General features: G+C 38.5%; 2 protein-coding genes across 4 annotated transcripts in view; one reads left to right on the top strand and one right to left on the bottom strand.

The window, feature by feature from the left end:
* Nucleotides 1-10440, bottom strand: part of spata17 (spermatogenesis associated 17) — a 35020-nt gene extending 24580 nt beyond the window's left edge. For both annotated transcript variants that reach the window (XM_077518480.1, XM_077518482.1), the window contains exons 1-5: nt 10359-10440; nt 9975-10064; nt 8937-9018; nt 7253-7303; nt 3580-3683 (exon numbers count right to left, since the gene is read on the bottom strand). In XM_077518480.1, the coding sequence (XP_077374606.1) occupies nt 3580-3683; nt 7253-7303; nt 8937-9018; nt 9975-10064; nt 10359-10426 (395 nt within the window). In that variant the 5' untranslated portion in view covers nt 10427-10440. The remainder of the gene's footprint in view (nt 1-3579; nt 3684-7252; nt 7304-8936; nt 9019-9974; nt 10065-10358) is intronic.
* A 185-nt stretch (nt 10441-10625) lies between these two features.
* esrrga (estrogen-related receptor gamma a) overlaps nt 10626-27254 on the top strand; it is a 221786-nt gene continuing 205157 nt past the window's right edge. For both annotated transcript variants that reach the window (XM_077518195.1, XM_077518194.1), the window contains exons 1-2: nt 10626-10730; nt 11867-12015. The gene's annotated coding sequence lies outside the window, so the exon portion shown is untranslated. The remainder of the gene's footprint in view (nt 10731-11866; nt 12016-27254) is intronic.

Below are 27254 nucleotides of genomic sequence, written 5' to 3'. Positions count from 1 at the left end.
GCAGTAATAATTACCCAGCTGTTTATGGCAGATAGAGGAATAATTCATGCAGCCAACAGCCCGTGTTGGTGGCAGCGGCGATGACTCCAGCACATTTAGTAAATATGCAAAACAGCCTTGCTCTGCTTTCCTAATTGCCCCCATTGTCCCACCGCGTGCCCTTATTAAAGCCCAGGAACTTTAAGTGTCTCGCTGACAAAGTGATAAATTGTTGGGGTGCACGGGAAAACTGTGGCAGAGTGGGGACTGCGCTGGGGTCTTGACTTCATTAGGCTATGCAGAAGGAGAGGGAGGATGAATGAGGATGCACGCGGAAACACGGTGGACTGATGGCGGTGGAGGGAAGAGGAAGATACAAACAAAGCAAAATTAGAAAAAGAAGAATGAGGAAGATGATGGCCAGGAGATAAAGAAGATCAAGTGGTGCGCAAACACCAAACAGGCATTTAAAAGGGAAGACAACCCAAATATTTTCTTTACTATAATATGTTGTATGTGCCCCCACGAGTCTAAACTTAGCATTCTGATTTAATATTGTGTGTGTGGTATTCAAGTTATGCAGCAAAAGCCACTTCTTTTTATCCATCTCAGGAGGCGGCCATTTTGCCACTTGCTGTCGAAATTCGGAAACTATGTGAGCCGTGATTGGTCATCATGACAAGATAAATAACTTAATGTCATCTATAACCTGCCTTTGGGCTTCTGCTAGAAAAAAAGAAAAGTCAGGAAAAGCCTACGAGAACATCTGAAATGTATTTTGGATTAATCAGAGGCACTTTAAATGGTGGCAGGTTTGTTTTGATTTAACATAAGTTTGAATATGATTGATTAATTCTGATCACAGCCAGATTGGACCTGAGAGAATATGCACACTTGTGCAACCAATTTATTTCAGTCGTTAACTTCTACTATCAAAAAGAAAGGGCATGCGGTTGTTTCGCACGAGATGACATGCTCAGTTACCACCATGCCAACAAATCAGCGATCGTCCAGCATCCCGAAATGGATGTGATTGAACCAAGAGGTTTTACTGTAACTCAGTTTTGCAAGTTTTTGTCTTTATCTGTTATTAACTTCATAGTCAAGTCATAAATTAACCATACCATTATTTGTTTAGTTATTGTATTGCACCTTCGCTGGAAATCAGTTTCATCAGCCTTCGGATTGGCTGGAAATGTTATGGTTGGGGCTAAAATGACACCTGTTGTTGTGACATGTGCTTGAGAGACTGAATGACAATGACACTACAATGTCACAACCATATTTAACACAATTGTTGTCAGGCGCTTTTCAATAAAAAAAACACTTTTTTTTTTTAACTGCTCTTTGAAAACCTGTTTAGAAATAACCCAGGAAGAACAGGCAGTCGAAGTAATACCCCAATATGATTACCATGCACAGCCGATCGGCCTGCTCTAAAAGGGGACCATTAGTCCAACTTTGAATAATTCATTCGGAGTGCCGGACAGACATACAGTCTTACAGAAGAAGGGAGCACGCTGGTGGATTAAAAACTAGACCTTTGCGGGATGACTGATCAGGCAGCGGAGGGCTCAGCAGCTCACAGGATGTTTCAAATAAACGCCCAAGCGGCATTAATTGATCGTGACCTCGGTGGCACTAAATAAACGTGACTAACTGGAGAGAAGATGACCTCAACACCTCCGCCACATCAGAGGGGGTTTGTACATGCATGTAGGGAATGTCACGGTGGATGAAATTAGATAGAACTATTATTATAGTTCTGTTTTATTTTGAATAATACTAGTTTACAAAGCTTGTTTAAATTCAACATGTTTGTTTTTAACAGCATTAGGAACTGAAATATGCAAATTAGGTAGCTGAGATGAGGTACCTTCAGGATTACAAATGTTCAATTTCACTCATTCACTCCCAGCCATTTTCACAGAAGCAGTCTCGCTCGCTCCCGGCTGTTTTACTGGATTTTGACTGATTTTGCAAGGCCCACAGAATATTGTGTTCTATTGCTATAAAAGCATGGAACCTATCAAAAGAAAGATTAAAGTATCTTCTTTCATCAGGAAAAAAAAAGTATGTTTCTATCTGTTTCCGTTTTGCAGCAATTAGCATTAGAAGAGAGTTAAGTTTCATCAGTTGTCACAAATCTATTTAAAATTGTAAGTAATTGAGCTTTTTTTCTACATGGCCCTGGTTGATCTCCTTTGCTCTGCTGCCACCTGCTGGCCGTTTGTGTAATAACTACCATTTCTGAAACCGTTCTTTGCAGTTGAGAGGCTGCATCAAAGCCTTCTGTATGCTCTAGCATAAAAACAAACAAAAAAACAAATACGTCTTTGGGACACTTAGAACATTAAAAAAAACGTATTTATACGTTATTGGGAGTAATTGAGTTAATAATTTGTGTATAATGTCAAGACTCCTTTCTGACTATCATGTTAAAGTTATGGAATAAAAGTATCAGAATATTTGATGAGGTTGTGCGTACATCCATCTGTCTTTGTTATTGTAGTGAGGTGGCAACGCTTCCTTAATGGGCTTCAACAGCCTGCTCCCTCCTCCCTTTATGAAAAGGTGCACATGCTTTTGCGAAGTAGGGGGGAGAAATCAGTGATCCAAGACGTATGCTAACAAATTTACATTTAATTTTAGCAAAAGCCTAAAGATATGTTGTGGTAAAATATATTAAAGTTAAAATATGACTTAACTAAGTGATTTTTTTTTGTCAAAAGTAAAAGATGGTGTAGCTCTAGCTGTAAGCCCTGAAGCGCGGGGTGTTTTATTAATGCAGCAGCTGGGGTTCACATCAGAGGCTAATTTTTAATTTCTTCACATCGTTCACTTCTTCGCTTAACCTCGAGCCTTTAAAGGATTTTTCTCCTTCCCTCTTCTGAGCGTTCTCTTTGTCTCTGTCACTTTCATTCCATTACACGTTCTCTGAGGTAATATGTACTTCTGCAAGGACGTTGTCTCACTCGCTTGGTCCCTCAAGCACCACTTCGAGGTAATCAAGCAGATCATATGATGTGGTCTTAAGTTAATAACATTGACCAAACTTATGTTTCCGTATTATTCCTTTAAAGCAACAGAGAAGTTTCCTTTTCTAGTGCCCTGAAATGACCTTGTGTAGCTCTTCGTTTTGCTTTGTTCCATTAATTGGCTTGGCAATTTTTTTTTTTTTTTTTTTACCTGTTAATATACTTCATATTTATTGTCAAGTTGTATATTGTTCAGAGAAAAAGTCCTGATCTCCTGTAAAACCACAATATTGGACTCTACTACATACAATGGATATAAAAAGTCTACACACCCCTACTCCTGCCGTATTTTGTAACCTGTACAACTACAAAAAAAAAAAAATACTAAATGAAATAATGTAGTTGCACAAATTTGCGTATACTTTCGCATTGACTCTCATAAATGGCATATGCATTGTCCACAATCAGTAAATAGTAATCAAACTCACTATCGGTACTTGGTACTGGTGAATAATCAAGAGTTGAGTACTTAAAAAATAAATAAATAAAATTAAAAAAATAAAAATAAAAAATAAAAAAAGTGGTGTGAAACATTCCCATTTTTGCATTATTTTCTTTTTACCTTACAAATTCACTTGTTCTGGATAGCCCTTCCAGATAGCACTTGCGTGAATAGAAGCTATGGATGTACTTCCGCACATAATATCCTCGCCACCTTCGCTGGATCTGTAGAGAGGAAAAGCATGAACGAAAACACATTACGTAAATAGATGACAGCATTAATGGCCTGAACAACAGCCTTAAATCACACATCACATCATAATGCTTTTTTTTTTTTTTTTATACTGTCGGGATGGAGGGACAAGCCAAGGTGGGATGGACAGCTGTCAAAGCTGCATACGTTTTAGTGCGTTGCTGCAGATTGATTGTAGAGGCTGCAGATTAGCCTCGACTCGCACACAAACACCCACGTAGAAGGCTGGACGTCCTTCAGACTAATTAGGAGATTAAAACAACGGCAAGTAAAAGAATCATCACGCCATCAGACGAAGGAATAGGAGAAACGACGGCTGGAGGATGGGGCGAAAAACAACAAAGAGCAAAATGAGAATTAACATTGATCTGCTAGTCAATAGATAATTTTAAATAAAGTAATTGCCGCCTCTCGAGTCCTTGCTGACCTTTGTTGACAAGTGAAATCGATGCTGTTGAATGTGATACAAATCCGAGGTGCAGCATGTAAACATTGGTTTCTATTATGGCCCTAATACATTATCCTCCGTTAGCTAGCACCAAGAACTGGAAGGGGAGCGACAAGAATGATTCAAAGGAAGTGTCACGGGGGATTCAGGGATGATTGTTTCTCCCACTGTGTCTTTTCGCTTCCATTCACACACTACCAAATATTTCTTTGGTAATAAAGGCTTGGCAAGAACCGTCGCCCTTCACGGATTCGTTCTTGTAAAGGGTCATTGGCATTGGATTTCAGACTTATTCGCATGCGCACACACCATAGAGAGAATCAAGTTAGAGTCCACAGAAATGCCAAAGTTTTGTGCTAAAAAAACAAGTAAACTTTAATATAAGTGCACATTGTGATATAAAAACAAAAAAGAAAACAACGTGGCTGCTCTGTCCAGCTCTAATAGATGCTGTGCTGTTGAGCACATTCACAATGTGATTAAAAAACAGCATACCCAAAGAGATATCCCCCATCCCTTAAGGGGATACTTGACTCACTGAGCCATTTTCAGCAGCAAAAAGTTAATATTTTGCCCAGAATTAATTCAATAACTTTATTATTTTTCATGTACAATTAATATCTTTAAAAACACATTTTTCCAGTTGCTTTTGACTGAAGATTACATCACCTGCGCTGAGGAAATAGTAACGGCCAATTACGGCTCACCTGTTTTCTGGGTTTGGTCAGCAAACTGAGCCATGATTGGTCGTTACCTGTTTCCTCAGCACATGTTATGTCATCTTAAGTCGACAATCAAGTGCCAAAATTAGTTTTTAAAAGTATTAATTGTACCTGAAAATAAAATAAGGTTATCAAATTAATTCTGGGCAAAATATTAAATCATTATTATTAAAATATTTTTCTTATTACTGCTGAAAATGTCTCTCGATGAGCAATCTCTTTTAGAGGAGAAGAGCTGAAGAGGATTCGGGAGAGTACGCTTCAACATTAAAATAATTGGAACTAAAAGAATGAAAAGAAAATTGGGAAAAATGGATGTGCACTGATAATAAAGGTGTGCCCCACACTGCAAAAGAACAAAGACATTTATTTAAATGTGAAAGCAGTATTTATTATACATCCCATTCATTAGAATAAACATTTTATTGTAGTATCATTGTATTATATTTGTGCGGGGTAAAACTATAGTGTTATACTCCCTGCTTAGTATTTCTGCAGTTGAATATAAATAAGCAGGTGTATATTAACGCTAGCCATTAATAATCTTATTTTAAGATACATGTGGTAAACTAGCTTTTGTTTTTCAGTGGCTATAGGTAAGTCCTCTTCTGGGGCCAGTGCCTTGGTCAAGGGTAATGCCAGAATTGTTCCTATAATGTTCAATTTGACTTTAGTGTTGGGGCGACATGACAAACTCCAGACTGAGCTCTCATTAATCTCAAGAAGTGAAACACTTTAACTTGACAAAGAAAAGTTTGATTTGCCCCCTGCGGGGTTCAAATTTAGGCCCTTCTTCCATCACCAACCACAGAGTCAATTCCCTGCTCCATTCGCGTTCATTTCCTTTCCATTAAAATTGCTATCGTGCTCTAAAGGAGGAAGCTGTGATATTTTATAAGGATCATAAAAGAGCTTTTTCCCCACCTTAAGTAGCTTGTTCTCCACTCCACATGGTGACAGCAACCCCTAACCTTTCATCCCAATGACCTCCACCAACAAGGTCTACTCTTTGATACATCTCCTGCTTATGATATTTATTGAAATAATAGGGTGGTCAGTTTTGGTTGTTTCATTTTGCAATAAAAGTGTAAATCTTAAAGCATTCAATTTCCAAGCTTTCCTGACACACATTTGTCCAGCTGGTCAGCAACACAACCTCGTCAATAAAAGCTGGCGTACTCTCTCTTTGTGGGCCTATAAAAGCCCTTACCGGTTGACACAGAATGAAGCTGTTAGCCAAAAGAAGAGCCCATATGGAATTGTGAAAACGATAAGATTTCTGTGCTGTGTAAAAATGACAAAAACAACAGTCATAGCGGGAGTGCGATGCTATATGGGCTAACAGTTGCAACTAAGTTAACGGTACTCTGTTTGCAGAAACCTCCATCTTAGTGAGGGGTTTTATTATCAAGACATTTTCGACAATTGCGTATAGTGTTTTTTTTATTTTTATTTTTTTTTTATTTTTTTTTTATTTTTATAAAATAATGTTTAAACATGAGATAAAAGTGAGAAAATGCCTTGATGAGAAAAGTGTATAAACTTTGCGGTGAGGGGTTTTAAAGCCTTAAAACGTTTATAATAAATGTAAAACTTAAAGCTAACTACTTCGCAGATTTCAACACTGTACTTTCAACTTTGTGAGAACAGTTTGGAGAATGCCATCACAAGTTCTGATCTCAATCAAAATAAGGTCAGAAAAGACTAGAAGAGAGATTTCAGGTCCAACATCAGCCAGCCTTGACTATGCAAATATTTTTCCAGATGAATAGACAGACAAAAAAATAAAATAAATCCCACAGAACAGTGAAAGTTAACTACAAAAGGACATCAGTTCATGCAGGTAAATGTCCCAAATGTTCCCATAGTTTGTAGTACTGTATATAAAGCATCAACTACACACATGGAGTAGACAAGTAGAACACCAGACTGCCCCATTTTGCTCCTAAATTTGGAGAAGTGCAAGTACATGTGTCACCTATGTGCACATGTGCGACCAGTAAATTTGCAATTTTTTGTTTTTATTTTTATATTTGAATATGTTGGAGCAACCTCCCTTAGACTGATTTCTCAACCACACCCACCTCCCCCAGCCCTACCCATTTTTTTTTTTTAAAAATTTCCAAGCTCAAGGGTTAACAAGGCAACACGATTTAAAGATGCCGAAAAGCTCAAGACAGCTGAGCCGACTTAAGATATATCCTGGAATTTTTTGACATACCTCATATTTTTTTTCACTAAAATTGAAAACCAAGATGTGATAATGATGGTCTTTTAGCCACAATGAAGGGATGTGACAAAATTCTCACAAGCCAGTCCTGATCAGCTGTTCCAACAAAACAACAAAACAAACAACTGCAATGATATTTACCCTGACTGCCATCTCATTGTAGAAATTCAGCTTCATGATAAAATATGCTTCCTGTGAACACAAAAGGAAAAGATGACGTTACGTGTTGTCTCGCAGCCCTCTGATCTGTCCACAGCAGGCATCAAAGTTGACGAGCTCTTTATACATAATATATTTCACACAGGCAGCACAAATAGGGCCACTCCAGAAGAGAAGAGAGGAGGCGAAAGCAACAGCGAAGAAAAAGACAAAGAGTCAGGGGGGTATGGAGGTAGGGAGAGAGAGTGATTAGGGGGACTTTGTATCAAGGGGAGGACAGTGCTCTCTTAATACACCAACACACGCGAGGGGCCAGGAAAATCTATGGCGCTGAAGCAGCGAGCTAATGGAGATGTATGACGGCCAAACGCTCTCCTCTGGATTTCATAATCAATGACAGAGCTGCCAGAAGAGACTCACAAAAGGCCAGCGAATATGCAGCGGCACACTCGCAGCAAACGCACGGGGGCCGACCGCTGGGGGCACATTTCGAGAGCAAACTGGAGAGTCGTCCATAAAAGGGATTCATATCTCAACCTATCTTTTTTTCTAATAACGATGGGGAAGACAGAGCGGAAATTTGAAAGGGGGCTGTAAATTTAGCTCGGTGTTTTGAGATGAGAGACTTTTGTGGAACTCACGTTATTCATGATAAAGATTGAGGGAGTAATACAGAATTGAGATCCCCACTAGGTGGGACTCTGGTCCTGATCCGTACTCAGACAAATACAATTCTGATGAACCTGCACAACTTCTGGTATTCCCGGAAACACACAAGCACGTTTGTAACGCAGCTCAGACAATCAAAATGTTTATTCAGAGCCTAACGACCACGCTTGATACATTTTATTTAATTGATTATATTTGACATCACCGTCAGAGGACAAAACACTTGGAAGCAAATTAAAATGCATTCTACACATTATGCTTGAAGACATTTTCCTGAACTGGACCTTTTTAACTTTTAATGGAGGACTCCTGGAGTAGAAGAAAGGAGCCTCAGTGGGCTAATTCAAAACTGTGAAAAGCGTGAGTGATTCAAATGAGCGCTCATCTGTTCCCAAACAGCCTCTTTTTAGCCCATATGTGCGTTGTGACACATCCTTCATCGTTTATATCAGTGCCCCTCGCTGCCTTCTCCCCCGTTTTTTTTTTTTTGAACGCCTCCCAAATGGCGGCTGGCAGTTATGCTTTAGCAAACAGTCAATTTAGGGGCATGATAAATAGCTTGTTGTGATACGTTTACAAAACTCAATCCAGGGGAAAATTATATGTGAGAGCGCTGGGTATTGGATCCGGTATCAACAATCTGTTCAATTAAGAAGCAGTTGGAGGCAATATGCCGAAAAGGCGGCCTTGTTTTACTAAAGCACACAAATAGACACACACATGCACACGCATACACTTCTACATGTCTGCTACCACCATTTACCTCACTCTATTCCTCCCCACACTCATTCTAAAAGCATCCCAGGAATTGCAATGCAGATAAAATTCCATCACATATTACATCATATTTCCTAAGTGCTAATTTCCCCAACGTGTAATGAGTGAATTATATTTCTTGAGGTCAGATGCAGGGACTTAGGCCTATAGAAATTGAATTCTAATGCATGCTATCGTAACCAAATCAATACATCTATAGCCGTTGCTCGTTCTGGCTTACCATCACCATTTGTCTGCAAAGCGCCCTTGCTCTGAAGCCCCGCCATATCTTCTGTATAATGACTGCCTTCTCGTGCAGATGCCTGTCATGAAGTCATATTGGGAAGAGGATTAGATGGGTATTTTGTACGGCTGAAATGGGGCGGAAAACTTAAATTAAATTGTGAATGTTTTTGTTAGTGTGTCAAATGAAACCTAAAATGCAAGACTGTCAGCAAGAGCTGCAAATGAAAAAAAAAGGTGTAAAAATGGTTATCCTGCATGAAATTAATTTAAATTAGGTGTCGACGAAAAGGGAAAAAATCAATTATAAACTCATAACACTTTTATTGAAAAGAAAGATAAACAGTGATTTTGTTTTCTGCTCACAACTGTTATGATGCAAAGAAATAGAATTCAAAGGTCACAGGATCGTTAATGTAACACACACATACACAAAATTGCTGCTCCTCCAGGCCTTTCTATCATGAGCTTTTTCCCCCCCTTTATGCAGCTGCACACATTTGTATTCATCTTCAAACATACTCTAAATGCAAGTCCATTGCAAATCTCCACCTCCAATGAGGCCATCAATTTCCAAAAGGCCATTTATACACCTGGAAAATCAATGCTTATAGTGGGATAGCACAACCCCAGAGTTGCACTTAGGCGGCTAAAACTGTTGCTAATTATCCACTTAACGTATTGATCAATTAACTAAAGTAATCTGAATTAACCTACTGTCTGGAAGTTTGTCTGCTGACCCTGCAGAATGGTGTTGGGGTCGCAGTACAGAACAGGCACAGAGGCATGAGTGTGTGAAAGGAACACACGGAGCAAGCGACATTTATTCCTCAAGGCCATTTACAAAGAAGTCCTACAATTATGGGAGGTAGCCAGTATCAGGGTATTCCCTGTAAATTAACAAATTGCCTAGATGTTTTTAAGCCCAGGAGGAAATGGTGAAGCTAAAATGGCTGGGCTTGTATGAAATAAAAAGCAGTAATCTGTCAGATGACAAATGAAGACTTGGTTACTTTGGTAGGCTATAAAATATTACCTGATGTAAATGCGTACCCTGTAGCCTCGGAACCAGCTCTGAATTCGGAGAGCAGCCCTGAGTTCCTGCTGTCTAGTTGCCTCAACTAACCTGAAACAGAGAAAATAAAACATTGTTTTCTTTTTTCATTCTTAGAACAGAAAAAAACATGTTTTTGTTAAGTAAACATTACTGCAGTATACATCAACGACTCTAAATGCATCTGGTTAAATTAATTCGAATGACGAATCTGTCAACATCAATCCACTTTTGATTGACTTAAGCGTGCGTGCTTAAAATAAACTAGTACTCATAATATATGCCTCATTTAGCGTGGCTCTAGCTTATTTAGCTGTCCCATCAGCATAAACTTGTAACCTGCCTGTTTGTATCTTGCAACTTTACCTTGCTTTGTAGAACTGTAGCTTTCGGAATTCGTCGAGCACGCGTTGAATCTGCAGGAGCTCCGCCATGACTCCGGCTTCCGTTTACGGTTGCCGAGGAAACGCAGCTGTCAATCACAGAGCGTTCATAGATTACTTCCGGTGAAAATGTTTTTTTTTTTTTTTTCTTTTTTTTTCTCTCATTTATTTTATTCTTCTCTTCTGTGTGACACATTTATTAAAAAAGACCGATATGTTATAATATTTTGGTATTGAATACAGTGACGAAATTTGCCACCATGAACGTTGGGAGCGACATGATTGTTTTAAAGGAAATCACGCTAATTGGTGGCCTAGCGTCAGTCCCTGCAGGTCGACCGTCGTCGTCCAAAAGGTGAGTCATATTTTGGTAATATATTTTATGTTTCTGACTGCAGTATACCCGTATGTAGCATGTCGTATGTATTGATTTTGCATGATGAATCTAGTCGAGTTTACTGTGGTTGTAATCTGCAATATAGATTCATTAAACGGCCCAGATAGCAACATGTTAGGCAGAACGTCAAACCGTCTACAGTCAAATATTAGAGTGAATATTTAGAAACTCCTAATTAAAATAGATTTGTGACTATACTGTTCATCTTTAAATAAGTAAGTAAAAGTTTTCAGTCTTCTTTCGTTAACAGCTGCAGAAAAAGTAACCTCTACACATTACTATACCAGTAACTTTAACTACCTAATACTATCAATTAAATGTATTCATAAGAAGAAAAAAACAGCCAAAGCGGGGGTTACAGAAGAGGAATAAAAAATAAAAAATAAAATAACAACAAAAACTAGTAGCAAAAACTTTCAAATCTAGAAATGAAGCAGGAATAGCAGGGTATAATTTACATTAGATATAACTATTTTAAGTAGGTAAGTAAGTTAAAAAATAAAATAAAATCTCTTCTGTTGATGCAGATTGTGTGTATTGATTGATCTGCCATGCCAGAACTCCTCCATTCCCTTCTATCATCCATTTCACCTCTTTCCTGACAGTATCTTCATTTTTCCCTCTTCATCATCACTTATCAGTTTATTTCTCCCCTCCCTTCTTTCCTCATTTCCCCCACCTCTTCCACTCGTCAGCCATATTTACCTGTCGAAGTGATCCCCTCAGCATGTCTGTGTGTGCAAGCAAAGATAGTTATCTAGTCTACAGCTAATGGATTAATCCTTAGATCAGAATTTCTGTAAAGTTTTTCTTAAGAACTAAATTACTTGGTTCCTCCCCAGGGCCCAACGATACTGAAATACCTTGATAATATAGACACAAAATCCATTTTAATTAATGATAAAGAAAACAGCGGGCACATGTATTTCAACAAATATGACTCAAAAAACTTTTTTTTGCGAACAAATTTTTGGGATCCTGGGTGGTATTGCATGTCAACGACATTATGGTCTCCATACTGTATGTGTTGTGTATAGACACGCTGGCTTTGCTGTTGGTTAAGTATCCTTTTCTCTCTTCACTGTTTTTCTCAGGCTAATTTGCTGTCCGTGGTCCACGGCAGTTGTGAAGAGCAGAAGGCAGATGTCCTACGAAGAGTTATGACTCCAGGGTGAACTCGCTACACTTTGGGCTATCCATCGTTGGAGTGGCGGGAGGATGGCCGCGCCGGTAATTACTAAAGGTATGTGGTTGTGACAAGACTGCACGTACACCGAATACGAAGTATCGTTTTCTGACAAGACTGTGATGACGGCAGCAAGCAATTTGTCCTGCCGCCGTGCTGATTAGGTGTCACCAGGTGAGGGGGTGACTCAAAAAATAGAGCGTGAAAGCACTTCATGGAAAGACGTTATGTTTACACACTGTCTGATGACTCACTACTAGGTTTAGACAGACTATGGTCTTCTTCATGTTGTTGTCTTGAAATATAGCGATACGTAAAGTGTTCTTTTCTTCTTTGTAAAATTATCTGGAAAAATAGGCTTAAAAAGAGGAAAAGTGTAATAATGACCCTTTTGAATTATTCAATTTCTTTTTACTGTGCCACTCAATAGCGCAGGTGAGTTAGAGCCAATCCCAGCTGAATTTGGGTGAGAGGTGTAGTACACCCTGGACTGGTTGCCAGCCAATTGCAGGGCACATGTAGACAAAAAACACAAAAAAACATGCACCCTCACATTAATACTGACAATTTAGAGTGCTAAAGAATCCAACATATTTTTGGGGGAGGTGGGAGGAAGCCGTAGTACCTGAAGAAAACATGCAAGCATGGTGTTTGCACATCTGTTAATCAAACAGTTTTTATTTCTAACAGGCATATTTAATAATTTTCTAAGTCACTGTAATATGCACAGCTTTAGCAGTAACACTATTCTTAATTATAGGAAAATAGAACGTCTCCTTTTGCACCAAAACAAATGCATATAATTTATAAAATATAAAATGCACATATATTCTCGATAAAAGTGAAATAGAACTGAGTTGTACATGAGTTAATTAATTCTTTCATGCACCACTAGAGGGAGCCAGCACACCTCTCTGGTACTCACACTACACTTTGAGAACCACTGATTTTAGATGTCTAATTCGTGCAAATTTGTTTTTGGAATATGGGAGGAAAATACAAACACACAAAGAAAATGATAGAAAAACATTAAATTTCCACAGAGAAGGCCTAAGGCAGACATGCAAACCACTAGTTGACCCTGCTGCTGTAATGACAAACACAGAACCTCAATGGTACTTGCCTTAAATGAGACATGGGAACATATATGCCTGCTTAGTAGAATATGAGCAATGCAAATTATATGATATACAATACAAATAAATTAATTTGCCCAAGTAGATGCTAACATATATGCTGTATTAAATGCCACTAGGTGGCAGATCTTTATTTTATTTCCATTATACAATGGATTGCTCCTCTTCATACTTTTCTAACAGTTACAGCAAGGTTAAAATGTGCCTGCGCTTGCTTGCTTTGATCTACTATCCTCATCCGCTGTCCTCGTGATCACGCTGAAAGAAAATGTTTTGCTTCCTAAAGTGAGCCAGTCATTATCCAGCATTACCCATCCATACCCTCTCCCCTTTACTCTGTCTGCCGCGTGCTCCATCTCTCCATACGGGGCATGTCATTTAACACGCCTCCACTCACCTCTTCGCAGTCAGGAAGCTCATCCAACCAGTCATTCTCCATGCCCATTGTTCCTAAATGAGGGCCATATGCACTGTGGCCAGCACTGGTCATAAAGACAAGCGCACACACTTTCTTGATAAAGTGACAGTGTGTGTGTGCGTGTATGGATGAGTATATGTGTGAGTAAGACTGTCACACTCGGTTCCCCACTGTGTGTGTGAATCATTATTGTGTGTGTGGCGGTGTATGAGTGATTAGAAGTGGGCGTCCGTGCACATGTTTGTGTGTGCGTGCCGCAGCAGGGTGCAGAGGGTGGAATGTGTGTTTCTCGGCAGGGCCAGTTCGGCCATTATTATTAAACATCTGTCCGCAGCACATTAATCCCCCCACTCTGACGCATCCCTCTCTGGCCAGGGATCACTTAATTGAAATCCATAATGACTTTTCTTCTCTGCTATGCTGAGCCAAGCCAGAGAATAGTTTTTGTTATCAGTCTATCAGCTTTTGCAATAGCTTTTAGTAGCTTTTAAGGCTTTAAAATAGGCACCTTAAATGAACTATGTATACATAAAACAATTAATGTGAGCATATCAGGAAAGATTTTAAGATATTTGGTATGTTTCCTTTTACATGTATTTCTTCAACAAGCAATCCAATTCTTAGAGTAGTCTGCAATGAACTAACTAAACACACCTAAAAGAGTAAATACAAGCTTTAACTATTTATTGAACATGGCCGTCTATTGAAAGTTTGCAATGGTACATGCAGTTTTATTATTTTGACTTGATCGAAGTCAGTGGTTCTCAACCTTTTTTCAATGATACCCCCTGTAAAATATTTTTTTCAGCAAAGTACCCCCTAACCAGCGCAAAGCATTTTAGGTTGAAAAACAATTAAAATAAAATAAAATAAAATAAATAAATAGAGTATAGTGCCATCATTGTCTGGTTTATTAAGCATTGGAACTCACTTGAACTTTTTGGAACTAAAATATTACTAACAAAAGAAAGAAAGAGATAAAGAATAAATTAATTATATTTTTTTGCACACAATACAGTCACAATTAACTGTTCTCCTTTAGTGGTCATAGTAAATATCTGTTCTCAAAAATAAATGAAGCAGTCCTTCACTATAATACGGTTCACTTTTCGCGGTCTTACTGTATTGCGGATTTTATTTTTTTATTTTTATTTTTTTAAGTGCAATTCTGTATTTTTTTTTCCTTTTACAGCAATGTACCTATTATATACAATTTACGAAGGTTTGAACATTTAGAGTGGTTAAACAAGAGAGAAAAAGTAAATGCTTCAATGAGAAACCTGTATAAACTGTGTGGTGACCTAGCTAATGCTAATGCTACTGCTAATGCAGGTGTTGACCTGCTCTCATTTGTGTTTAACTCATTCACTGCCAGTCATTATAGAAAATTTTTACATTTACAATACTCACGTGATATTACATTCAATAATTATATATAAACCGAATCAACCAAATAACAGAATAGACTCCCTACTTTTTGTCCCGTCCCGTTCTTTTATAATTGACAGCAGAAAAATGTAGGTTTGCCAAAATACAGCCATTTCTCCCATGGACTCTGAAACTGTGTTTATTTCCTATAAAATGGGGCAATGATGTCATCTACCGGTGGTTGGGCATCAGTAAAGTTGTTTCCAAGTTTGATATTTACAGTGGAGCATGCTCAGATTCGCCCCCATTTAGCACCGCTCTAAAAAATACAATTGACAAGTATACTTGTCAAAGGCAGTGAATGAGTTGTTAAGAATGTTGATTTGTTGTTATTGTATTGTATTGTATTGTATTGCTGTTAATCTTTTATGTTATGTTAGTTTTGTTGGGTTTCTGTAAAGTGCTTTGTGACAGCTAAGGCTGTTTTGAAAGCACTATATAAATAAAGATGACTTGACTCGACTTAAAATTTATAGTAAATGTAAAACATAAAGCTAGCTACTTTGCGGATTTCATTTATTGTGGGTAGTTTTTGGAACCTAACCACAGCGGAAAACGAGGCAACACTGTACTATTAACTACCTTCATTTTAAATAAAGTTTTGAAATGATTGGCAGGTGATGCTAGGTGGGTTGAACCATTCTGCTATGGGGAGAATACCATTTATTTTCTCAACTTACATTTTACTGAAATATTGGCACAATTTACTAATTATTCTTGCACGGATGCTACATTATTATTATTATTATTATTATTGTATTTTATTTTATCTTTTTCAAATCTCACGTGCCCCATGGGGTGCCTTCATGTACCTCTATTTGAGAAACACTGATCTAAATGACATTTAAGCAATCATTTTCTAGTGGTTGTAGTTTTAATTTTTTTCATGCCACTCCATTCTTCTTTTACTTTTTTTTTTTTTTCCTTCCTCGTAGAGGAAATTAGGTAATTAGATGTATGTTATCTAGTGCAAAGTTAAATGACAGTTGAAGGAAAGTTTTCCAACACATACATTATTCCAATTCCAGTCCGCGTGCGTGAGAGAATTTGCTGTAACCAAGAGTTCACCAGAGGTCGAAAAGCATCATAGTTTAGCATTGCTCTTCTTCTTTTTCATGCCTAAGGCTTCTGTTGCTTTTAAACCAATTTGAAGCCATCTCCTCCTCCCTCCCACTCCACCACCCCACCTCTCTTCATTTCCCATCCTAATATGCTACTAATGGATAAAAACTATGATTGTGCCGATAGAGGAGAAATATCATACCTTTTATTAGCTCACCTATACGCACAAAGGGGCAGAGTAAGAGGGAGAGAGAAGTAATGAATTGAGCATTGTGTAAAATAGTTTAATGCAGGGGTGGTTCATCATTATTTGTGGCGGATTGTGTGCAGACAGGGGTGATCCATTAGTGTGGTCGTTTCCATCTGTGTATACGTGTGTGTGTGTGTGTGTGGGGGTGTGTTTGTGGATGTGTGTGTGTCCCACCCAGAAGGACATTCACTGCTGCCGGCCCCGCTGTCACGATGAGAGATTCATCGGCACACATGCTCACACACTGGCTACAGTACACATGTGGCATTATTGTCCATCATTATTCCTCTCATTCCTCCTTTCAACAATTTGTCACCGCGCTGTCTTGTGTTGACGCACAATCACACAAATAGATTCATATGGCAATGTGGTTCATCTACAGTATGTACTGTGTTTGTGTGTGCGCTCGTATACAGGCAGGAATTACAGAGAATTTTTAATTTTGGAGTTTTTTTTTTTTTAATCTCCATCCATATCACAATTTTACATTGTTTTTTTTTTTTTAAATTGCCAGTTTTCATGAATTAAATTTCCTTTATAAAACATGTTTTATTTTCCTTTGTTTTAAAAAAAATGGTTGAGAATAAACATCTGTCTTCGAAAAGGTGACCTTTAAAGCATCTGTATTGACAAATAAGGTAACTAGAGAGCACTTCAACATTTTAAAACAAAAAGAAAAAAAGTTGATAAACAGAAAAAAATTATTAAAACATTTTTTCAACAGCTAACACTGGACTAAAAATGTACCCGTCAAATATAAAAATGCTTTTTTTATTTTTTTATTTTTTTTTATTTTTTTAAGTTATGATCCCACTTAGGGTGCATGTTAACATATGCGAAAGATTATAATTTTGTTGGCTGCTTTGCTGTTTAAAAGAAATAAATTAATTTTTTTGTTCCTCCCTTCGTATTGCTCGGTACCAAATAGCTGGTGGACCAGCACTTGGCCGCGGACCCTCAGTTGGGGACCACTGAACTAGAGGGTCAAAAGTGGTAATCATAGAAGCCAAGCTTCTCATTTAAGTTTTAATATTAACAACAATGGACAACTTGTAATGTTGTTACTTAAAATGTTACCCGCACATGATTTATAAGTTTGAGGCATTGTCCCAAAAGTTACCCACAGGCCATTTAGGGTTTCTTGAGGACAATAATGATCTGTGCGCCACATTTTGAGAAACATTAACTTAGACCAGAAATAACTTGGCTCAAGTCTTTCAAACCAATCAATGTGACGAATGAAAAATTGACTTTCCAGAGAGAGTCATTTTATGTCACAATGAAAGGACGTCACTTCTATTTTTTCCCCCTCTTTGCTCCCATCTAATTGGTTGGAGCGAGAGAGAGGTAGGCTTGAGAGGTGGCCAGACCTGACGGTGAGTGTGCGAGCGTGTCAGATGTCCTCTGGCATGCCTCGCAGAGCTAATCATAACCACACTGCAGAGATTAATGAAGTCAAGAGCAATCAGCCCTGACACACAAACAGCAGCAAGCACACACTGGAGAAGCCCTGGCTCAGATAGAGCGATGCATTTTTTTTATTTAACACACTAACATGTGGAGTCATTTAATGATTAATGAATCTCTTCTTGTGTGAACATTTACGGGGACATTGTTGTTCTTGTCAAAGTTCCTTTCTTCATGCTTGCTTAACTTATGCTTAGAGTCACACTTTGTATGAATCAGCTTAATTCCAGCTGAGTTGATGTCTAATATTTCTCTTTTAGCCCGACAAAAGAGCTAAGGTAATGTATAGGCCTGCAGCAGCCTCAGTAGAGTGGACTGAACCAAAAATGTGCAAATTATCCACCCACTATTAGCCAGTCAGGCATATGAACCCCATCTCATCATTTCTATACACGAGCCTCAGGCAGGCAGTAATGGCGATGGAGTCGTGTTCAGTAGCTTGGGGTGCACTTGCCTTTGGGCCACTGTTCCCTTGACAGTGGCGCTCCCCCCCCCCCCCCCAACCAATTACCCAGTCTTTAGCGGTCTTTGGTTGTGCGTGTGCAATGTACAGATCCACCACCAGAACTTTAAGGTATAAAGATGACATCACTATCACAGTTGAAGACCAACAGCGCTTGTGCCTCCCTTATGACATTCATAGAGAAAGAGAAGCAGGTTAATGGGAAAGGTTCATTCCATGTCACTCTTTGGAGCTCTGAGGCCCTCATCCAAACCTTGACCTTTGACTAGTACGGGTCTCTGGGCATTGTTCATAGGCCACAGAGGCCCCTCATGTCATTTATGTTTATGTGAAGAATAAGCGGTTCGGAAAATGAATTGGATGGATGGATGGATGTTTGTGTTTTAGAAATGAAATGGGTTTTACATTTTAATCTATAGGGACAAAGGTAGTAGGACGCTTGGCTATTACTGGAAGTGAAAGACATGGAGTGCATTGACCAAGAGTGTGGAAATATTTGTCCATTTATGAATAAGCACCTTTTGTGAGCTCTGAGGTCACTGATATTGGATCTGATAGAGGGATTAGTTCACAATCTCTCTCCTAGTTAATTCCCAAGGTGTTTGAAGTCATGCATGCAATTGTCCACATGCATTGAGGGTATGAACTTGAAGGTAAATTTGTGTAGGACTATGTACTTTATGGTAAGGTCCATAGCCAACCAAATAATTTCCTCACATGTTTACCAAACAAATTTACTGGTGCTTTTAGAGGGAATGTATTGAACATCTGTAGTGGGGTTTCCATGCACACATTTTTAATCAAAATTTCAAGAAATGCAAAAATAAAACTGAATGTACGCTTGGAGAGGGTGGATTTGAAGCGTATCAAAAAAGGAAATGCAGATTTTGGCTACGGAAACGGATTTTGCGAATAAAAACTGACAAGACCGGATACACGTTGCATTTTTTGACTGAATATTACGTCACACGTACGTTTGTAGTCCCAAAGCAATGGCAGACGATAAAGAAAATTAGGCTTGGGGGGGATGACGAAACAGAAATCTTTTTGGAATTAACGCAATTTTAGATGGAAAACGGTAAAGAAAGGTACGGTTGATTAAGAATTACAAAAGCAAACTTGTACGACATCAGCGCAGTCGCTTCCTGTTCTTCTTTTAAATTACTGATGGATCACATCTCTATAGTGTAGGCGGAGTCTCCTGTCAGTGTCTGAAAAAGAAGAACAGATGGAAATGGGCATAAGTCACATGTCCGTTTTGCGCATTTTCACAAAATTTGCTTAAAAATGAAACATTTGGATGGAAACCTGACTTGTGATCTGATACTTGAACAGATATCAATAACATAATATATAAATTAAAGAACCTTCTATTAAGGTCATTGGTAGATGCTGGCATAATGATGACCTCAATTGTAGTAAATGCTCAAATCTTTGGTAAACTATTCCGTAAACATCCATGGAACTAAATTGCCTGTAACGGTTTTCAATGTTGCTGGGGTAAATGAAAACTTTTGGTGGTCACAGGATACTCGGTCCGCATTTAAAATGTGAAGTAGTTACTGGTTGCTGCTGGTGACCACGCGATAACACGCATCAACAGCCTCCCATTTGTGGTTCGCAGTCTGTGTCCTAAGAACTTTGACTGGCTTTGGCCAGTTTGGCCATTATCCCGGCACATAGATTTGTTTTTCCACTCCCATATTCACAGCTGAATGACTACAATGATTGAACTTTTACTTTAAATGTACCTGAGAGGCTTTTTTTTTTTTTTTGTATAAATGCAAAGGTAATCTTTTTTTTATTATTTTTTTTTATTTTGAAATAAAAACATAATTTTGTTTGATATTTAATAAAACAAGAATTGTAGTAGTGAAGGAATATAAATCACATTACTTCTTTTGAAATCTGTCTTATGTTTAGCGTGCATGCCCACACATAGAAAAGCCAATTCATTACAGAAGCAATCCAAAATTCAAGTAAACAAAATCAACCTTGTCCACAGGTGACTGGGCCTGGCCAAATAGCCTTTCATCACACAGGTGTGTATGTTGGCTTGCACATTATGCTGTGAATTTAGATAGCGGAGTGTCTAATAAACAGATCTTAGTGTTCACTTTCATGCGACTCTTGTAGTAAGTAGTCTCATGATGTGAGTGAATAAAATCTTAAAGTGTTGCAGATGTGAACACGTATTTAAAACAACTAAGCGCATTTGTGTCCAAGTGTAATTGTAGCCAAGGCGTGCTATACAAGTTGATTGTGTAACTTTTGTCTACAGTGTTAAATATGATCATTCTAAATTTGTCACGCCACATGTTGTTATCCACCCTGCCAAATCTGAATGAATAAGAAAACACTCAAGTATGTAAAATGAGGCTTTAAAATAAAGTCATGGAAACAACCTCTTTCTGCTCTTGAAATCACACAACCCTCAACTGTCAATGAAAAAAGCACTACTACAACATTGACAATAGATGTTACTTCTTTTAGCATCTTTCATAATCCTACACATTCAGACTACATGTTTGAGCCATGAAAATATAGCCACTTAAATCCTCTATTGACTGCAATCTATCCCACCGGATCATTACTGGGCTTTATTACACGTTCGAAAGTGGCCATGCCAACGTGAAGGTCCTTTCCACACGCTGGCTTTCGTGTTGGAGTTGTCTTTCTTTCCCCCCCTCACTCTTCCCCCTTCTCTTCATGATGTGCTCACACTCATGGTCAACAATGAAGCGCTCTAGCGCGCCCACGCCAGCATGAAGCTTTCAAGTCTAACTTTTAAAAACATTTCCCCCCCTCCTAATGGGTTTTACGCCTTCCTCTCACTGCCAACAACGAGGCGCTCTAAAGTGGACACGTCAACTATTGTAAGGGAAGATGCTTTTCGGGTGAATCCAAAGTGTGTCAGAACTTCACAAGGCATGTTTTCATACATGTTTTCAGACACTGTTGGGGAGCTTGTGAACTGGATGGCCCCTGATGGGGGGGAAAAAGGTACTCCACCCTTGCTTAGAGATTGGCAATCAAAACAAAACAAAAAACAGCTGACTAAAAGAGACAAAAACGTCCAAATTCAGTTGCAGACTTAGCGGCAAGTGAGCCATTTACACAAAGGCAAACAGTACATCATTTACAGGCACTGCCATATCAAGTGGAAGCAGAGTGAAAGTGTATGTCGGATGATGATGATGGGCCCGTCTCTTCACATGTCAGAAGCAGCAGCAAAGGTCACTGAGCACTGAGGAAGCATGAGGCTTTTAGGGAGGAGGAAACCACTAAATACTCCTAATCCCCGTTTATTTGCCGCATGGATGGTTAAATGCTACTCTCGGCCTCGTAAAATTTAAAAGCAAATGTGCACTGAACTGTGGCCAAGAGGCATGGATAGCGAGCTCGGAGGGGATGGAGGTGGGGACGACGACGATGAAGCAGGAAGAGGCGATGTCAAAAAGAGGGAGGAAGAGAAAGTGTGAAGAAGGAAGTGGAATTGAGAAGCGGTGATGTGCGGCCCCAAAACAGTCTTCCCCTGAATGAGCTGTCACCTGTGCCTCCTTGCTGTGGCGATCTATGGTTCACACAAGCTGCCTTTTGATTAATACATCCCACCTAAATCATTGAAAGTTCCCCTTTGCTTCTTGCCCATAAAATGCAACACACAACACAAATCAGCCCCTTAAACAGCGGAGCCGGATAACAATTGGAAAATAATGCATCTTACCTGGGCCATCCCAATAAATTGTTCCTTAGAACACCCGCCCTTAAACCAAAATCAATTCATCCGCCTCCAACTTTTATTAAAATTCCCAGTAATAAATCTCGCCCCAATGTTTGTTCATCTGTTTTTTGATGCATTTATATCACTTTCAGTTATGCTCCAGTGTTTCCCCTGCCTCTACAGCGTAAAATGGGAAAATCTATTTGGGGCCAATAGAATTGTTAAAGGGGTGTTATGGGTGCCTGTTCTTGTGGAGAAAATGGGTGTCAATTTGTGTGTGTCTGTGCGTGCGCGCGCACATCTGAGTGCAAGTGTATTTGTGTGTAAATGGAATCGATAAATGTGGCAGTGTGGTGAGTAGATAGCAGCCTTCCCCTTGCCTCTCTGATTAACCCACACCACTGCCAAGCTGACAGCTATATAACAATATTAGCTGTGTTTGAGTGGGAATGTGAGAGTATGTGTGTGTGTGTGAGCATGTGTCCAGATGCCATTTGAAACCGTTTGTCTTCACATGAAACCCTCAGGGACTGTGGCTAAAATTTTGTTTACCCATGTGCTAATTGTGAAGTCCTCATTTTTATCTGTACTGTTATTGTACGTGAGAACAGTTGAGTTTGACAACAGAGAAAAAGGTAAGGCAATCCTACTTGTATGTTAGGTTGGGTTTTCCATTTTGAAGCTATCCCAGGCATCTCATGACGAGAGGCAGGGTGAACTCTTAACTGGTGTTGTTATTTTTAGTATAGGATGCCCATGCCCAATGCCCATATTGTATTGAGAAGAATAAGGCTGCACAGGTGATTTGTCACATAACCATAGCTAGTATGCGGAACAAACCCAATAGGATCAATATCACTTTAAAGTGACCTGATCAGAATCACTCAGTCATCATGAAAATGTGACAGAGAAATGAAACTGAAATTTCCCTCAAATTGCTGTCCATACTGTCATTATGCGGTGACTGCCCCTTTTAACAAACTGTTTTCAGTGACAATACCACCAATATTTTGTCTTTGTTCAATGGAGTGAAAAAAAAGAAGTGTATAATTGCAGAAAAAATATTGACAATCATGTAATTTTCATATTATGTGTAGTTGGATCTTAATGTCCACTCTGTCATAAGGAAATATTACAATGGGGGGGCTTTAATGAAAAAGTCATTTTTGAACAATGCACCATTAGTTTGCAATCCGAATCGTGTTGCGAAGTGGAGGGCTACAATGCCGACATTAGCAAAAAAATGTCCACCCTGTCAGCAAATGTGTTGTTTTGTTGTGCACATTGCTTTCTTGCAGTTAATTTATTAAAAAAGTGTGGCACTTGACCAATTTGGATTTCTAACTGCTTGTGAATATGAAGTTCAATTTAAAAATGGTCAACTTTTAATTGGCGAAATGGGGAAGTTTGTGAGTTTCTATGTGGTGTTATTGAGGCAACAATATTATTCCTGTCCATTAAATATGTAAACTAGGAATCTAGCTGCAACTTTTCAGCATGCTTCCCGGAAATAAGCAATCACAGTCTGTTGGAAAATGAGCTGGTCATGATAGACTGTTAGAATTGAGATTGAAAAACCCTAATAGAAATACAATAGTCACCATCGTCTCACTTGTTTGATGAACAATGAACGATTTGCCACTACTAAAGAATGAATGTCCTGCGATTTTATTCTTGGGTTTTATATAGGAATTTGCATCAATCGATTCATGTTGATTAATTATGCTAATTGAGCAAGCTGAAAGCAGATGTCAGAAGTGCCCTCCTGCTCATCCTCTGGTGATACTGGCCATTTAATTACAGATGCTGTTTGTTTCTGATCTAAAAATAACTCGGCATTAATTCATAAGGTGTTTGCACTCATGCTAGTAAACGTGATGAACATGGCAATAAAGTAGTCTTTTGACTGCTGATCACCTTTTAAATATCAGGCTTATCTGTAGTAAACTCGCCGATAAATTGTGTTCACTTTTAAATTTTTATACCTGTTTAGAAGTAGTTGAGCAGTTTTCCTTATAAGTTGCTGTGTTTGTGGGTGCGTGTGGGTTGTCTTCACATCAAGTATGTGTGCAAGTGTGTTTGCCGGGATGGGGCAGGCAGGAGGCTGCTCCGCTCTGAACCGCATGGATTTGCTGCTAAAGTTTGAACAGCTTTAAATTAAAATGTATTGCCCATTCTCGATGTATTGATCTGAGAGCCAGCTGTGTCAATACACCGCCACGGCTATTTTTCCAATAACTTATAAAGATCCGCCATGCAGGCAGAAATCCATTTCATCGTGTGACTTAACATTCTCTATACTTCATATTATTTGTTTTTATCTGTTTTTGTTATGTTACTAATCACAGACGGTAATGTAATATTTTAGGTTTGTTTGAAAAATATGTAATGCAATATCCCCATTTTTGTTAAATTTCTTACTTTGTATATGTTTAGTTTAGTCCAGCCTTTTTTGGCTTATCTATTCAGTGTAATGTTTTCCACCCCGCTCAGTTCTAACTCTAACTCGAACAAATACTGTACAATGAATACATTCTATCCCGCTTGCAGGTGATCTGGAGCATATCACAGCTGATTCTGGGCGAAAGATGGGTTACCCCCACCACAGACTGGTCGCCAGCCAGTCACATACAAATCGTACTTAAATGACAATTCCTCCCCCCCGACACATTTCTTGGGAGACTGCACCACTCTGCTCCTCACCCCCTCCCCCTCCTTCCTCGTCTTTCCATCTCTCTCCTTAATCTCCCTCCACCTCCTCTCATTGTCAATACCTATCTAATTCCACTTTAGCACCAGTAATTGGCTGATGGATAGAAGCTATGGATTGGTCTCTTCCTGATGACTGAATGACATTTTTTTTTTTTTTTTTTCTCCCCACCCCGTAGTTGGTAATACTAATAGAATTCCAAATCCGCAGCACTGGGATTCTGTCATGAGTAGGTCAACTGATGTGTCAAGGTCCTATTGGAAAGCCAGCATCCAACATCTTAATTTAGATTTAGTCACCCCCCCCCCCCACCCCCTCCCTCTGTCTCTCCTTGTTTTGCTGGATGATCATTAACCCGGTGTTTCCATTCCTATGCTGTCCAACACACGAGCTTTTGATGCTACAGTATTTTGACATTATTTCAACAAATTAAAACACTGTAACAAATTAACTGTAGAATTTACAAGAAATAACTGGCAAACAAGTTGACAGCTCTCATTTAATTACTGTGAAAATCTATTACTGTATTTTTTTTTACGAATATTTACTGTATATAAATTAGTTACATACTGTATTTTTTTAAGAAAACAGAAATTCACTGTAATCTAGTTTACAACTTTCTCGTACAAATTATACAGCAAATGACTGTACTTTGTTTTTACCCATAATGCACTGTTTTACCCACAATACATTGTTGTATACAGTTAAATACTGTAAAATTAAAAAGCATGATGTAATTGTTTTTACTTTAGACTATACAGAAATTTGTTAGAGTGTAATATTAAGGAATGCTAATAGTATATTAAGATTCATGTCAAATGGGTTAGATACAAAGTAAAAATAACTACTTTGGAAAAATGACGAAAAAAACAGAAGAGAAGTGACGCATACTAGGGAGAGCCTGGAACTGGAGCATGCACGTAAGATGCTGCTTGAACGCTATATTATACAATAGGTTTTCTACAATAATGAAAGCTCACTTGAAATACTGTGCCTTGAATTTGTTCCCAAGACTAACCATCCAAAACAAAGTCTGTGCTTTGGTGCTGCTGTTTTGGTTAGTAATGGAGTTCAGACAGGCTCAGTAGTTAACTATTTATTTAAGGTCTATGTGAACAATAATGATTATGATAAATTTTTTTCCTGATGGGGAAAAGGGAGGCAATTATTTGTTTTTATTGCATGATGCAATTGGGGCACATCATCTATTAGAGGAACAGTATAGAACATAATTTACAGCTGACTCGTATATCCACACATGTGGCTAAAACAAAGCGGTACTCCGCCAAATTAAAAATGATTATTTCATGTATTTTGAATACCTGTTTATCAATTGCGTGTCTAATCCTAACTTAAATGTGTGCGCGCATGTCTTATTGTGCTGAATCTGCAGAAAAGAGGCTGGCCAAATCGGGTTGTAATGCTAATTCCGTCCCAGGACTGCATAATGCAGTGCAGCAGGGAGAGCGACTGAACTTGACCCTGTTAAACCTGACCTTGGCCTTTCACCCGTCGCACATGAGCGTGAGTGCAGGTGTCAACAAATTAGGATAATAAATCTTTCCATCACAGCTGCCACACACACGTTTAACGCTGGAGCAGGCTTGGTGAAAAGTGATCTTATGTTTGGCTCATTGTGTGGAATTCAGATTTTCTTTTAATTTATTTATGTATTTATTTTTCTTTATTTAGTTTTTTTTTGCAGTCTTCTAATTTCTGAGAGGAAGCACACCCAAATGTTTAGCTTGATGAATGGTCTGCGCATTTTGTTGAGCAAGCATTTCATTAAGTGTTTGTTGACTCAAAGTGACTGACGCGTTAAATGAAGCTCATCATTGGGTTGCAATTCAGTTGACGTTTTGTGAGCTGCAATTGATTCTACTAACTGTGATGGCCTTTTGGAAAATTGTTTTTGAGTTAAGTGAGTACAGACGACTAATTGTTAGCTTCTCATTGTTTTTTTGTTTTTGTTTTATTGTTTACTTTACTATGCTGTTAATGATTTGTAATTAATCCCTACTAGGAGTCTCATTCAGTGTTATAGTTTTTGTCACATTGAGAGATTTAATGCAGTGCTATAAAGGTGTTAATATTTGTGCTACTTATAAAAGGGCAGAAAAAACAAACAGAAAATGTAAAATTATGTCCCAGTCAGAGACCAACAGTCTGTGTGTCTGACCGTCTCTCTTTGTGTGCCTCTTTCTTGACAAGAACACATTAGGCGATATGTTTATGTATATAATATTAAAATTAGGGATGGGTGAGTGCTTTTAGTTTATTTAATTATTTTAATGTACTAGTGGTATCGATATAAGTGACTACTCAAGAGTTAAGCACTTGTACTGGTATTGGTCTGACCCAAAAAATAGTATCAAAGATTTCTAAGTGAAATTGCATTTTTGTCAAATGTAGGCTTTTTTTCCCCCTTCAAAATGACAACTTTATTTTATTTTATGAAATCACATTTTTTTTTTCTCAGTAGTCTTCATATATTTGTAATTCTGTGGCTTCAGATCTCTCATTTCTTTTCACAATTTTTCATCATCACCGACACTGTTGACACACTAACATCCCCTACACTTCCCGTGACTTTCAATTGTCAAGATTGTGATTAAAAATGATGTAATCGTGTTGAATG

Source organism: Festucalex cinctus, chromosome 4 (genome assembly GCF_051991245.1).
Source record: "Festucalex cinctus isolate MCC-2025b chromosome 4, RoL_Fcin_1.0, whole genome shotgun sequence".
Lineage (NCBI taxonomy): Eukaryota > Metazoa > Chordata > Actinopteri > Syngnathiformes > Syngnathidae > Festucalex > Festucalex cinctus.
The sequence above is the reverse complement of the archived record's forward strand: the minus strand, read 5'-3'. Positions and strand labels throughout refer to the sequence as shown.